Here is a 14691-nt window from a genome sequence, read left to right on the forward strand (position 1 = left end):
AAAAGAAATATTGGCTTCCATTTTTATTTTATTTTTTACTGAAGGTTTTGTTAAATCTCTCTCTTTTTTTTTTTTCTTTTTTTTTTTGCCTCACCAGGACCCATCTGGTTCGACAACCTCCACTGCACCGGCAAAGAGAAGACGCTGGCGCTGTGTCCGTCCAACGGGATCGGCGTCTCCGACTGCAAACACAGCGAAGACGTCGGCGTGGTGTGCAGCGACAAGAGGATCCCGGGATTTAAATTCGTCAACACGCTCCCCAACCACGTGGAGGTATAAAAAAACAAAACGCAGCGCACCTCAAAAAAAAAAAAAAAACAACAACTACTTTTGTTGTTTTGAAATGCCGTTTCTGTTCAGTGTCGGCGCCGCCAGATGTTTTCGTTAGCCGGCACCTTGTTCGGTGTCACGGTGACACCACTTTAAGTCTCAAAAGGCCTGTTAATGGAAGAGGTTTTTGTCACACACAGTCTAAGAGCCTTTACAAAAGGCTGAAGTCGGCTATTTTTGGGCACGAACCCAAAATATCTGACTTCAGTTGGAAGAGGAAACGGGGTCATGCTGAGGCTGAACTTTAGGCTTTTGACTTGTTTTACATTCCTCTCAAGTTTTGGTACTTTGGGCCATGTTTTCCGTAGACTTATAACATTAAACAGATGGCAGAAAATCACATAAAAAAAAAAAAAAGCATTATATGTCCACTTTAAGCTGCAGGACTTGGAGAAGAGTGTTTGTCTTTTAAAAAAAAAAGAAGAAATGGCCAAACTGTTAAACTGAAGTTGATATTTTCCTGTTTTTTTGCGGCTAGTTAAGCTCCGAAGAAAAATGGTGGATTTTACATTTCCCATGATGCAACTATTTAAAAAAAACAACAACATTTTTTTAGGCCCTCCGTGGTTTCGCCAGACTATTCTTAATATCGTCTGGAAACCCTGTTCGCATTAACGTCTGCTGGGCGGACCGGTGAGCAGCCAGTGGGGGTAGTTACGTGCAAGTCAAGCATTTTCTCCAAAATATAGTCGCGGCGGTGGTCAATGCCAATTGGTTGAAGGCTGCTCCAATAGGAATGGGAAACAGCGTCGACTGGAAACAGCTCGGTACGGTAAAACGTCAACAAGCCGTCCCGGTGTTGGTAACAGTTGGTGACAGTCCTCTCTAAATGCCTGCAGTCCAAGCGTGTCGGCGAAAGTGAAGTCAAACTGGTAATTATTAGGTGTTTGCCCTGTCTAGAGCCGTCTAGTTTCCAAAACCTCTTTTAACGAACCCCCTCCCCCCCGCCCACCTCCCCTTTGCCGAGCGCCGCTCTCTGGCTCCCCGGCCAATGAGCTGGCAGCTAATTTGCCACCACAAGCAGAATGTTATCTTTCCTGCCTCATGAAGCCGCATTCCAATGTTATGAGCTAAACGGCAGAGCTAACAGCTAACCCACCCCCCTCCCGCCCCCCGACTCTGTTTTCTGACCCACTCCTCGGCTCCTTCACAGATTTCAGAAAACTAATATGCCAAGGTTTTTTTTTCCATAATGCTCAACGACGGATTTTCTTTTTCTTTTCTTTTTTTTTTTTAAAGAAACTGGCAGGATTCAAGAGGTTGTTATGACTTGCTGTTTATTCATACTATTCACGACAACATGTAAGAAAATAATAGGGTTATTAATCAAAAACTTATAATTTAATGCATTCATGTTTTCGGCCAAAGATTTTACTGTTGTAATTGTAGTGTTGGTTGTGGTTGCAGATGTTCAGCTGTTAGCTAAGAGAAGCTCTAAAGAAATTGGTTGTTGTAGGGTTGAACCTGACTGCACCACAGGCCTGTCAATCAAACAGACACGCCCCCCCCCCCCCTCAATAATGACGGGATTATTTTCAGATGGACGGCCAGAAAACTAATAAGAAGGAGCGGCTTTAGCTAAGAACACAGAGGTTACTCGTGGAGAAATGTTATTGACTTATTATTTCATGACAGAAGTTGAATGGGAGTCTATGGAGCAGGAGGCTTTTTGGAGGCAGCCTCTAGTGGCACTCGGTGGTATCGCAGCTTCCGCATCGGCATTAGCGTTTCTTCCGAATCAGAAGCCACGTCCCGTTTTATATACACGTCTATGGCATCGAGCAGGGAAAGGAAAAACTGTCCTGAGGAACTTTCCCCAGTTACGTAGTTTAATCAATAGCAGCATCTGAGTTTACGTAAATTTACAAATTATTTGTGCTGCACGGCTGGAGCGGTCTAGACGTCTGGAGTCAAGGCTGGGGGTAGCAACAGAAAAACAAAAAAATTAGACTCAGCTTTTCCATTCACTAAAAAAGAAGTCATGTGGTTCCCCCCACCCACCCGCCTCCTCCAGCCCCAAGACCTTATCATGTGGTGGCTCGACCCTGGCAAGGCATGCTCCGGAGTGTAACGGCATCGCCATGACGACATGTCGCTGGAGGTTTTTTTTGGTGGTTTGGGGATAATTAAAAAACAAAGAGGTGTTACATTTTAAAGCCTCGGCAGGTTTCGTTTTATAGACTCAGGCTGGACATAAACAAGTCATTCCATGAATTTGTTCTTTTGTGGTCGGCTGTTGTTGTTTTTTTGTTTTTTGTTTTTTGTGCGGATTCCACCGATTCGACAGCCCGGCGTTCGGTTTCGCGTCTTCCCGAATATTTCTGCCGCGGCATCTCTCCAGGGGGTTATTTATAGCTTCCTCGTCCCGTCTGGCTTTGAGGAAGTCGGCTCCCTCTTACTGTTAAAAATGCAGAAACGGCTCCAGACGTGTTTTTTGTTTTTGTTTTTCTGAGGTCTGAACCTTCGATCACCTGACTGCATTTAAAAAAAAACAAAAAAAAAACGCTTTTCAACGTTAAAGAATTTCCCGGGATTCATGAACTTGCGACGTTTGGCCGCCGCCTCGTTTATCCAAATTAGACGAACAGGGACGCGTTCAGGTTTCTATCGACCTTATTTACCCGAGTCGAAAGGGACGAAAACATCCGAGGTGCGGCCTGCGAAAGAGGAATATTCTTCGCCGGGGGAAACGTCGGGGGATGCGGAGATGTTCTTGGCGCGAGCGAGCTCAATTACAAGTCAACAAAAGCTTTTTTTTTTTGCCCTGTGTTTTAGCCTTACAGGCTAACGTAGCATTCACCCTGTTTTGGAATAAAGATGTTAAAGCAGCATTTTTATATTTTTTTTTTATGCGAAAAATAGTTTAAATATCTTGTGTTATAATAATTCTTCATAGTGACGAACCCACAGATTATTTATCACCGGCTACGTTATCTACTCTAAAGAGCGTTTTAGCGCCTTTCGGCTCGTTGTTTTGGTTCTCGCCTAGGCTATTTTTTATAATTCAGTCTCAAAACTCTTTATAAGTGATTGATGGCATATTTATTTGTGACTATAGTTGAAAATGAAACATCTTTAGCTTCATTTTCTGTCAGCAGAAAACAAATTTGAGTTCGTATTTCGAATTATGTTGTTGTAGATTTATGTGTTCGGTTCATAAAGCTGTACGTCAGTGAACTTTGGGCGAAATCCAGCACCGGAGCGCTTCACAGCGGAGACTCCAGGTGAAGGAGGAAGATCGTGGTGATGAAGCGCCGACGCGGCCGTCATGCCTCCTTCCTCTTCTGTTCGTCTGCTCTCTTGTTCCCACAAATCTTTCTTCGGGCGTCACGCCAGGACAGGTAGCGATGAAAATCTGGACCGCTTGGGATTAATAGAACCAAAAGCTCCTTTCTCTATTTGCATTTTTTTTTAAATTTTGTTTTATCTCAGTTTCTTTTCTTCTTCTACCGCAGCTCTACCCGTCTCCCCTCTCTCTCCCTCTCGTAAGGAGATTACAAGTAGCCGTGAAGTCGCCCCAAACCGAGTTTGTAGCTCCCATTTTTCCTCTTTAGTCAATGTTCTTTTTTCTTTTTCTTTTTCTTGTTTTTTTTTTTTTTTTTTTTCCCCTCCGAGGCCCCGAAGGTCAAATCTTCCACTTTCCTCGCCTGTAAACCTCCAACCACGTCGCGGTACTCGGCTCCATATAAATTACCTCGTCGGCCCCTTCGGCGTGTTTTTGTGGATTAAAACACGGCTGCCCTTTTCATGTCGCAGCCTCCCAAAGTGATTGGAACCGTTTTCGTTATTTTCGCTCACACGGCCGTCGGATGTTTCTGCAGCTACGTTTAAAAAAAAAAAAAGAACTAGTTCTCGCCCCTCCGCCGAGGCATCGCGTTCCCACAGCGGATGTTTGGCCGCCGGAGACTTTACAAATTAAAGCGCTCCGTCTGACATCCGTTGTGAACGGAGGATCTGACTTGGGAGCAGAAACTTTACTTTCACACACACGCACAAAAAAAAAAAAAAGTGATTTTGTGTTAAACAAACGCGCTTTTCCGCATCGTTTTGTGGAGTTAAGACATTAAGAATCCGATCTGTCGAGCCTGACAGACGTTCGTCGATGTCGAAAAGATGTAACGTCTTTGATTATTCTGACTGTGCTGATGTTTTTCTAGTCATGTGCGCAACAGATTTGATCACATTTTAATATGCTGTTGTTGAGGCAGCACACAGCGATTTAATTTCTGCCAGTTTTCTCTGCAGCTGTTCTTCTTCTTTCCTTTTTTTTTTTTACTCTCTCGCAACATGACAGAAAAATATCTGACTCTGGATCTGACTGGAAACTCCACGATACCACGTCCCGCCCACCGACAGCAGTAACCCGACTGCACCACAGGCCTGTCAATCACAGACACGCCCCCCAAAAACACTTCTTTTTGAAGCTTTTTTTACTTATTAATTTCGGGATTATTTTCAGATGGACCTCCAGAAAACTAATAAGAAGGAGCGACTTTAGCTAAAAACACCGAGATAACTCGTGGAGACATTTGATTGACTTCGTATTTGATGAGAGAAGTTGAATGGGAGTCTATGGAGCCGGAGGCTTTTTGGAGCCGACCTCTAGTGGCACTCGCTGGTATCGCAGCTGAAGCATCGGCCTCAATTTTCAAACCAAGAAGCTACGGCAACTTTTATTTACAGTCCACGGTCCGGACGGATGTTAGCATTTCGCTCAAAGCGTGTTTTCCTACCTCAGCACCAGCTGTGTGTGCACACAGCTTCGTGTTCGCTGGACAGAAAGCCTTCAGCATGTCGACGGCTTATCTAACCCGACATACTTGTACTTACGATGCAGAGAGGGACGTGAGGAAAACAACAGCAGTGTCGATTTATCTCTCTGTCCGCTCCGACGTTTCTAATTTACTTCGCTGTCAACATACAACAATGCTGAGAACTATTGAAAACACAAGATGATCCCAGTACCCTGCAATCCATCCCAAGGGCGTCTCTACACGCCACACGTTTTAATGTCACTTCAGCCTTTTTAACGCCGTATAAAAGCGATTCAATTTCCATTCAATCATTGTCTTCGTAATTTACCGCTCCGGTTTTGCCCAGTTGTCACGACTTTGCGAAACATCTGTTTCCAGTTTGCCAAACAAAAGGGGGTTCTCATGATGGCTTTTAAAGGAGGAACTGCACACTGCGACACCACATTCTCCGCATTCTGCAAACACTTACTGCAAAAATACAACAACATATAATCCTCCGTTTACCCAGCAGCTGGTGGGATATCGATTCTCAAACGAAAGCCGGCTGTTAATTAGGCGCGAGTTCGCTTCTTGAAATCCGGATAGAGACTTGTAGAAAGACGTGCCTGAAAAAAAAAAAGACTGTAGGCTGCGCTAAAATACTCAGAAGGAAACGTGCAACTAAATCCCACACTGTATATGAACCCAGCGCCTCGGTATGTTGCGGTGGACGTGAGGTGATTTCGGCCGGCTGGAGTTGTTGAAAGACCCCCCCCCCCCCCCCCCGCCCCCGCCGCCCCCGATTGGAACCACATGTTCCTGAAGCTCTGTGCACTTTTATTCCTGTTGGCAAATGTAGTCTTTCCTTCGCCGGGGTACGTTCTGCACTCGGTCTGGAGGTAATGTGTTACCGAGGCCAGAAGGTGGCGGTAACGCACCTGAAAGCTGTTTGCCAACAGCCGTTCAATAACAACAGGAGTAGAAGAAAGAAGACGTTAAATTTGTAAGATTAGATGCTACGTTACCGACGACGACACCCGTCAAAAGGTTCTGCGCGAAACTCCGTTTCCCGCCGTATATTCCACGTCATCAGCGTTACCCGTTTCATCTGCGAGCGCTCGTCACTATTCGTTCCATCTGTGTAATATCTTCTGCTTCAGACATGAAGCTGTGGTTTCGTCTTTTCCCAGCGTTTTATTTTGTTTTGAAAAAACCTGCAAAGTTTCTGTTTCTGTTTCAGTTCAGTAACTCATCGGTATCATTTCTAACCAAGCAAAAAAAATATATATATCTCACTGTGTGTTAAGTTGTCCGGCACCAGAAAGCAGACAAAGCTGGTAAAGAGAGTAAAAAAGTGTAACTAAAGAGAGAGATATTTCTCTCTGAAGACGGTGGAGCCCCAAAATGGAGCTAAAAGGAGAGTGATTACACAAACAACAACTTTAACACGTTCAATTTAAGCGTGCTCTTCTTTAAAAGAGTCAATTAAAGCAGCTTTAACATCAGTAAAGATTCAGAGGCCTTGTTGTTTTTTCATTTTTAAACTGATGGTAAATGACAGCTGCAGACGTAAAGTAATAGAGTGACGAAGGGTTTCCTTCCTACACATGGACGAACAGTGTGCAGCAGCATTTTTGGCATTCTTAATCTTTGTAGCAGTAAAAGGACCTAAAAGGAAAAAAAGAAGCACAGTACATGCTCAGAGCGGCCTGAATCAGACCTGTGTTGCAACAAATCGAGGCCCCTTCCACCTTTTTTCTGTACAAGTCATCCCACTTAATGGCTTTTCCATCTTGTACCGCACTTGGAGAAGCAAAGACTTCAGCCCCCGTTCCCCAGGGTGAGCTGAAACAAGACACACATGTTTCAAAATCTCTTCTTTTCCGCAGTCCGACGAGTTTTTTTTTTTTTTTTTTTTTTTTTTTTGGGTGCCTGAAAACATCCACGTGAGGAACCGTCTGAAATCTAAACAGGAAATTAATCAGGAGAAATTAAAGGCAGGGAGCAGCCGCACGTGAGCCAAACCGGGAGCAAGTCGGATCCGTCACGCTGACCTCAAAGCAAAATCCAAAATAGCCGAGGGTTTTGAAGGTTTTTCAGAGACCTCAAGTTTCTTGTTTGGTTCACATGTTTAGTCAGGCTGCATTTACTTGCTCACGTTAATTCGCAACATTTTGTCCGTAAATTGTTGATTTCTTTTTTTCTTTCATGTCTGCGATCCAGTCATGTACTGTACATCCAGTAGATCCGCACAAGGTCACCGCATTTCCAGTCATTATCTTGTTCCATGATTTCAGCCTTTTATGCAGTTTTATGTCCTCTTCTGCCATCACAAGACCCCGCCAGCCTCTCTGCCCAGAGTGATTAATGTGGTAGAAAAAAATAGCACAAGGATACAGGAGACTGGTGATTTGTAGTTTTCACTCCGGTGGCATCTGTCCTTCCCCGTGGAGGCAAAAAAAAAAAAAAAAAGCCAATTGAGGGCAGCCCATCCTTCTCATTATTTGGTGTCTCGGTTTTTCCCATCTGTTGAGCGAAGCGAGCCAGACTGAGCTCCCCCCTCTTCCCCCCCCGCCTCGCTCGGCTCTGTCACGTAAGCACAAAGAATGTTGGTTTTGGTTTATGCGAGAGGAAGATGTTTATTTAATCCCTGAAGAAGTCTGAGAGGAAAAGCCCCGGTTTGATTTTCGACGGCCGTGAGGTGAGAGGCCACCGGCTCAGTTTTGCCTTAAATGCTCAGAGGACTCTCCAAGGCTCACACTGACAAAACAATTGTTCTGGTCCGCTGCCGAATTGATCAGCGTAACCAATAAGAAGCCAGACGGCAAAATCACCCAAGCATCTCTAGGAAGTGGATGTTTTAAAGCCTCAAAAGTCTGGCGATTCAGCTGTCGCGCATCTTTGGGGGGATTTTTTTTTTTGGAGCCAGAAGTGAACGTATTTGGACGAGCGGGAAAGAAGCGAGGGATGGATGTGACCGGTAACTCGAGGCCACACCGAGCATGTCAATCAAATCATACAACCCCCAAAAAGCTTGTTTTTGAGGCCTAATATCTAATTAATGCTGGAATTATTTTTTTTAGAAGGACCACCACACCACTGATCAGAAGGAGTGAGTTTAGCTAATGACGCCATAATGACTTGTAGAGGACATTTATTAACTTTATATTTAATGTATTTCAAGTTGAAGCTTTTTTGAATGGGAGTCTATGGAGCCAGATGGGTTATTTTGGAGCCAGCCCCTAGTGGGCCGTAGTGGTATTGCAGTGGTCTCATGAAATTATTTTAGAGTTATTTTGGTGTTGTTAGCTAAAGTCACTCCTTCTTATTAGTTTTCTGGAGGTCCATCTGAAAATAATCCCTCATTCATTAGAAAATAAACCTCAAAAAGACCTGTTTTGGGGGGGCGTGTCTGTTTGATTGACAGGCCTGTGGTGCAGTCAGGTTACAGCTATCGGTGGGCGGGACGTACTTTCATCGGGTTTCCAATCAGATCAGTGATCATCCACCGCTTGCTCCTCCCCCAGCTCGTCCAAATACGGTCACTTCCAGCTCCGAACCGCTCCGAACTGCCAAAATGGCGACGACCAAATTACGAACTCGAGGCTTCATAACGGACGTTCACAAACCAACGGGCGACGTCAATGTTGGTCGCCGCTTGGTCTCAACCAATGAATACGTCTAGCTCCTTCGCAACCCGATACACTATGTTTACAAGCTAATTGCTAACTTTGTGCGTCGGGGGTTTGGTGCTGGGCAGGTAGTGTACAGTAATCAGAGGTTTTGTTTTTTATTTAGCTGGAAACAGCTGCCTGCTGCAGAAAACATCGTAATAACAGCCATGACAGTGAACACATCAGTAAAAACTGGGGGCTGTAAAATGAAAACCGTGAGCTGAAAAATGCTACGAGTCACCCTCATTCACAATATGATGGACAGTCAACGTAAAGAAAGTGACAAGTGCCGCTTTAATGACAGTCAGTGGTTATTAAAATAACCCCGGGTGCATCGCTTTATAAGCGATGTAATGGTGATTACAACAGTAAAAGGCAGCAGTTGTGTTTTACATACTAAGTGAGTGTTGTTTTTACTTAAGGCAAACCTACTAAAGATATATCTAGGGTTTTGATATCATTATCACTCAGAGGGGAAGTCGAGGAACAGGAAACGAGGCTCATAAAAGAAACCACTATTGTTGTTCTATCTAAATAGTGTGGGACTGTCTGCGGTCGATGACGATGCAGAACTGAGGCGTCTGGAAAGAAATGGCAGTTTCTTAATTGCCTCTTGCAGCATGCGCCCTCACAACGCTGTGTTTGTTGCTTTTTTTTTTTTTTTTTTTTTCAGCGGGCAGCTTGAAAACTTGTTGCACGTTTTACTCTGGAAACCGTCTGATAACTTTGCCTTTTAAAGCCAGAAACCGTTGCAAAGCAGCTGGTGGTGGCGTTTAGCATTAATAAGGTAATTCACTGTAAAAAAATTAAAAAAAAAAAATTCCAGCAATCTGGACAAGGTTTACAAGAAGCGCAGTCAGAGCTGGGTGGGTGGAGGGGGGGGGGTGTTTGACGGTGTTCGATTACACGTTACGTAACACAGGAAGCGCGGCCTCTTGACAGAAGCAGCGTGTTTACATCTCGGCAGATAATCTCAATTACACATAAATGGACCAGAACAGCTCAAATTACATGCATTTTTTTTTTTTTTAACAGTGAAATTGACCTCAAAAGTTGCTTTTATTTCATCAAAATAAGAAAAAGGAGAGAAAAAAAAATAAATAAACAGTAATGGAGGGGAGGGCATTTGCAAAAGTTTACTTAAAGTACTTGTTGGGCTTTAATTGGCTCATGAGGTCGACACAGTGAGGTGATGTAATGAGGGATCCCAAGAGCTGAAAAAAACTCACCGACTCTTTCGAGCTTTGTGGCGACACACCAACCGAGCAACCGGCTGAGGAAATGGAGCTAAATGACACAGGCAAAGACGGATATTATAGTGCTTCCAGCTTGTGAGTTCCACTTGTCTGATATGTTATTAAGACATTTGTTTTGTTTTTAATGAGAACTGTAAAAGAGACCTGCAGAGGATAGAGTATAGAGTATACATTCATCCAGACTGGGTGGGAACGTCTCGCCAGAAGTAAAAAAAACAACAACTCTGTAGACTGTGAAATCGTTTGGCTTCAATGAATTTATATGGAAAAGCCCTGCACTATAGCTTTACGTTAATGAAATAAAAAGTGACATTAACATTTGAAGAAATGCTCTTTTTTTTAAACGTCTCTTTGCTGCAGTTTTTTTTTCTTTTTTTTTTTTTTGCATTTTCTCCTTTCACCTCAAAAAGCAACAAAATCTGCGACGAGGGGTGATTTAGCATCCAGCTGCGTGCTTGTAAATAAGTCACGCAAAAAAAAAACATAAATAAATAAAAAGAGAGAAACGAGCAGAATGCCTTGTATGTTGTTGTTGTTGTTGTTTTTTTACTTCCTCCGTCAAAGCCGGCTTATTCCTCGACGACGTCGTTCCTCAACGTTTTTTTTCTCGTTCCGCAGAACCTCGACATCCAAGTGGAGGACGTGCGCATCCGAGCCATCCTGTCCTCGTACCGCAAGCGGATCCCCGTGACGGAGGGCTACGTGGAGGTGAAGGACGGCGGCAAGTGGAAGCAGATCTGTAACTCGGAGTGGAGCCAGTTCAACGGCCGAGTCATCTGCGGCATGTTCGGCTTCCCCGGGGAGAGGAAGTACAACGCCAGAGTCTACAAGTGAGCACGCTGATGCAGGAAACTGCCGGTGTTGTGGGGGATGTTAGAGCAGCGCGGTGACTCGGTGGGTGTTGTTGTTTTTTCCTGGATAATGACGAAAATCGGCGTGAGCGGGGGGAAGTTGGCAGATGGTAAACTCTGATGTGTTTCTTTACCACAAATTGGTAATTACACGTTGAGCATCCTCGCCCGGTGCCCTCACGCGGATGCTAAAACATGAGGACCTTGACGAGCGCTCGCACGTCACCGCAAGCGCGTGAAAGTTCTGGTCGGAGACGTGAAGTCCACCGGTCAGCTGCACCCGACCTAAATGAATAAAATGTATGTGCGCAAGAGGCACGTCAACTGACAAATTAAATGTTACAGAGATAGACTGTCTGGAAGTGGACGTCGCTTTCGCGGTCGGAAAAATCAGGCCGATGCGGAAGCGCCTTCAGCTGCAATACCACCGAGTGCCACTAGGGGTCGGCTCCGAAAAGCCTCCGGCTCCATAGACTCCCATTCAACATCTCTCATGAAATTCTAAGTCCATACATTTTTTTTTTTCACGAGTTATTTAGGTTTTGTTAGCTAAAGTCGCTCCTTATTAGTTTTTTTCCAACCTCAACCTTGACACGTCTTAGTCAGCTCTCCGGGGACCAAACCCTGATTATGTTACTATAGCATGTATTGGTTTTTTTTTCACCACACAATGTTCTGACAGCAGAACACAGAACTTTTACAGAATGCTGCTACTCTCACAAAAAAATATAGTTATCAAATTTGATTGACGTAAAAATGACTCAAAATCCTCCTGGTTGAATTTACAGTAAACTGAACCTCTGACAGAAACAGGCCTTTTTTTTTTTTTTTTAAGCTCCTGTCTCTTTAAGGCTCCTCCCCCTTCATCAGCCCTCTCCGGTCTGATTGGCCAGCTTTCAGAAGCCAATCGGACGAGGCAGACTGGACGCAGAGGCGACGAAACAAACGTCAGTCAGTCGGATTTCGTCTCTTTTAGTCGTTCTTTACTCAAAATCTCAACTTCCGAAATGCATTCGTACACATTTGAGCGGGAAAATAATCCGAAACGTGCGAACGGACGACGCAACAACCCAAACGGGCAACCTTAGCGACCGAGGCCAGTTTGTGAGCACGTGCCAACGCCAGCGTTGCAAACGAGGCGTCCGGAGGCCGAAGCCGCAGCTCTTGACTTTCAGGCCTCGAGTTTAGGAAGTTTAACCATTTGAAACGATCCGTGGACGACAGAAAATAATAATAATAACACGTTCAAGCTAATTTGTTGCAACTATCATCCGAACGATAAAAGGTTCAACTGCAACCGGAAGAAGCCTGAATCCTTTAACGTGTGCATAACACGCTCGACATCACAGGTCCTCTTACGTTAACGCTCGTACCCGACTCCCGCACGTCCGACATTTAATCTGCATTCCAGGAAGCTGCTGTAACGTGTGAGCAGCTGCCGACGGGTGCAAATCTCTGCTTCCACGAGGAAGCTCCGGGCCGCAGGTTAATGGCGGCGTACCGTAAAACTTCCAGCACTCGAGTTAACCTTGAAATTGACTGTCTGGCCCATGCTGGAAGGTTTTTTTTTTTTGTGCTTTAGGTAACCACAGCGGCGCGCGTTGGTTCGGTAACTTTCCAGCTACGTGTCAGCCTGCTGCAGCTCCATGAAACCGTGCAGTGTGCTTTTCTTTTTCTTTTTTTTTTTTAAACAGCAGCGACTTGGAGCCAGGAGCGGCCACAGTTTCGTAATCTTGAGTTTGTCTGTGCTCTCGGGGCTCCTGTGCAGCTTCGGCTGTTTTAACCCGGAACATTATTCAAGTTTAAACAGTAAAACCGATGAAAATAACAAATAAAATGATGGAATTCTGATTTGTAGTTTTGAAAGCTTTTAAAGAACTTTTCACTGAAGACCGAGGACCTTTTGATGAACTTTAGATGTTACTCGGCGTCAACTACCCTCGCACACTTCTTACCTTCTGTTTTTAAATTGTGTAGAAACTGAAAATAAAAAAAATTGCCATTTAAAACGCAGCCAAACTGCAGTTCAGAGGGATTTAATGACCGTTAAGCTGCCAGTTTAGCACCCGGTGGCTTCATGTAGCAGCCCAGAAGTTAACCTGACTGCCAGCTAACATGAGCAACTCCTTTTTAAGCTACCTGCCTTTGTTTTCTCTGATTCCAGCTCCATAAACTTAAAGGAGTTGTTGTTTTTTATGAGACTTTAAAAAAAAAGTTCCTTTATAATTCTGAAGACATTATACAAAATTAAAAAAAAATTAAAAAAAACTTTATAACCATCAATAATCAATAATTTGGGCTCCAAATTTGGGAGAAGTCAGCTTTCACAGCCTCACCGCTCCATTCAACCACCGCTTCCATTTCCAACTTTGCTTCGTACCTCTCGGCGTGGGGAGACGAGGACGGGACGTGGTGTTCCTCAAATGAGGCTCATTAAATGGGAGTCGAGGAGGAGATTAGCACCCCAGCGGGCCTGAAAGAGCGTCGTTACCCCCGTTTGTTCGAGTTCATATGGAAAGCGGTGAACTCTCCAGCTGTTGGCTAACCTTCCTCCGCTTCGCGTTCATCACGCGATACGCTCGTCTCATCGCCCTTGTGTGGTTTTTACGCTGTTATAAGTGGCTTTGTGGAGATTACCCGCTCGTGTGCAAACGGTAGCTCTAAAGCTGCCTCCGAGCTGCACGACGTCCTCGAATGACTTTTTTTTTTTCCTGATCTAATTATTCATGAAACAAACAACACGTTCTGTTAAAACAAAACAGAAATACGAAGGGAAATACGCCAGCCGGGACCCACCACTTGTTTCAGTCGACAAAACCAAAACAGTGAGCTGAAAGATGCTAAAAAATGTTTTTAAAAAAGGGTTCTAGCGACACCTCGTGGTCAAATACTGATTCGTGCAGCTTTAAAGGTTCAGCGTGTCGGGTACATACGTTACAGGACTATGGATTGTTGTGTTTTCCACGGCGCCGCAGATAGCGTCGATACTCTTACGCGCCGGGGAAGGGGAGGGTCAATCAATCTCACAACCTCAACACCAGACGCCACTAAACCTCTCACAGTTTGAACCAGCGAAGTCGAACACCCCGTTGTAACGTTTTTGATGTATCCAGCTCAGAATAAATCACCTCTAATCTCTTTTCCTTCCCCTCCGCTCTGCCAGGATGTTTGCTCGCAGGAGAAAGCCCACGTACTGGGACTTCTCCGTCAACTGCACCGGCAACGAAGCCCATTTGTCCAGCTGCAAACTGGGCGGGGCTCCGACGCTGAAGTCCAACGGGACCTGCGCCGGAGGGTTGCCCGTGGTGGTGAGCTGCGTGCCGGGCAGAGCCTTCGCCCCGACGCCCATGACGGGATTTAGGAAGGCCTTCCGACAAGAGGTAAAAAAAAACAACCAACAAACAAAAAAAACAACCAACACGTAGTCTTTGTATAATGAGCGCCGTCGCAATAAGTGCACGGACGTTGTAAACAAGGCCGATATAGGAAATAGCTGCACGGGTTCATTTCAGTTCGCCGGCTCTGACGTGGAGGGGGCGACGGGTGCACGAAAACGTTTTGCTCGGACGTCGAGCCAACGGCGACGTCGGATGCTCCGGTGTCGCTCGGTGGAACTGCAGCTGCTTTAGAAAGATCGTCGTCAAAATGACTTACCATCATTTCGAGGGTTTCAAAAGTTGACATGATGTCGTAAAATTCTTGAGGCAGGGAAAAGGAAAGTAGCTAACTTTGTTTTAAATTATTAATTATTATTATTATTATTATTATTATGATTATTATTCTCGGATGTTCCCTGAGCGGAGCGTCCAGAATCTGTCGGGGCAGCTTTCACACATTCTGAACACTC

The 14691-nt window shown here is 44.8% G+C and overlaps 1 protein-coding gene across 1 annotated transcript in view; it reads left to right on the forward strand.

Annotated features, from left to right (window-relative positions):
• Positions 1–14691, forward strand: part of loxl2b (lysyl oxidase-like 2b) — a 30396-nt gene that overhangs the window by 2157 nt on the left and 13548 nt on the right. Inside the window, exons 3-5 of the mRNA XM_069701517.1 lie at positions 98–273; positions 10612–10823; positions 14008–14224. Coding sequence (XP_069557618.1) covers positions 98–273; positions 10612–10823; positions 14008–14224 — 605 coding nt within the window. The remainder of the gene's footprint in view (positions 1–97; positions 274–10611; positions 10824–14007; positions 14225–14691) is intronic.

Source organism: Brachyistius frenatus, unplaced genomic scaffold (assembly GCF_029030835.1).
Source record: "Brachyistius frenatus isolate BFR_SWC_R1_liver_20210118 unplaced genomic scaffold, ASM2903083v1 Contig_37, whole genome shotgun sequence".
NCBI classification, from domain to species: Eukaryota; Metazoa; Chordata; class Actinopteri; family Embiotocidae; genus Brachyistius; species Brachyistius frenatus.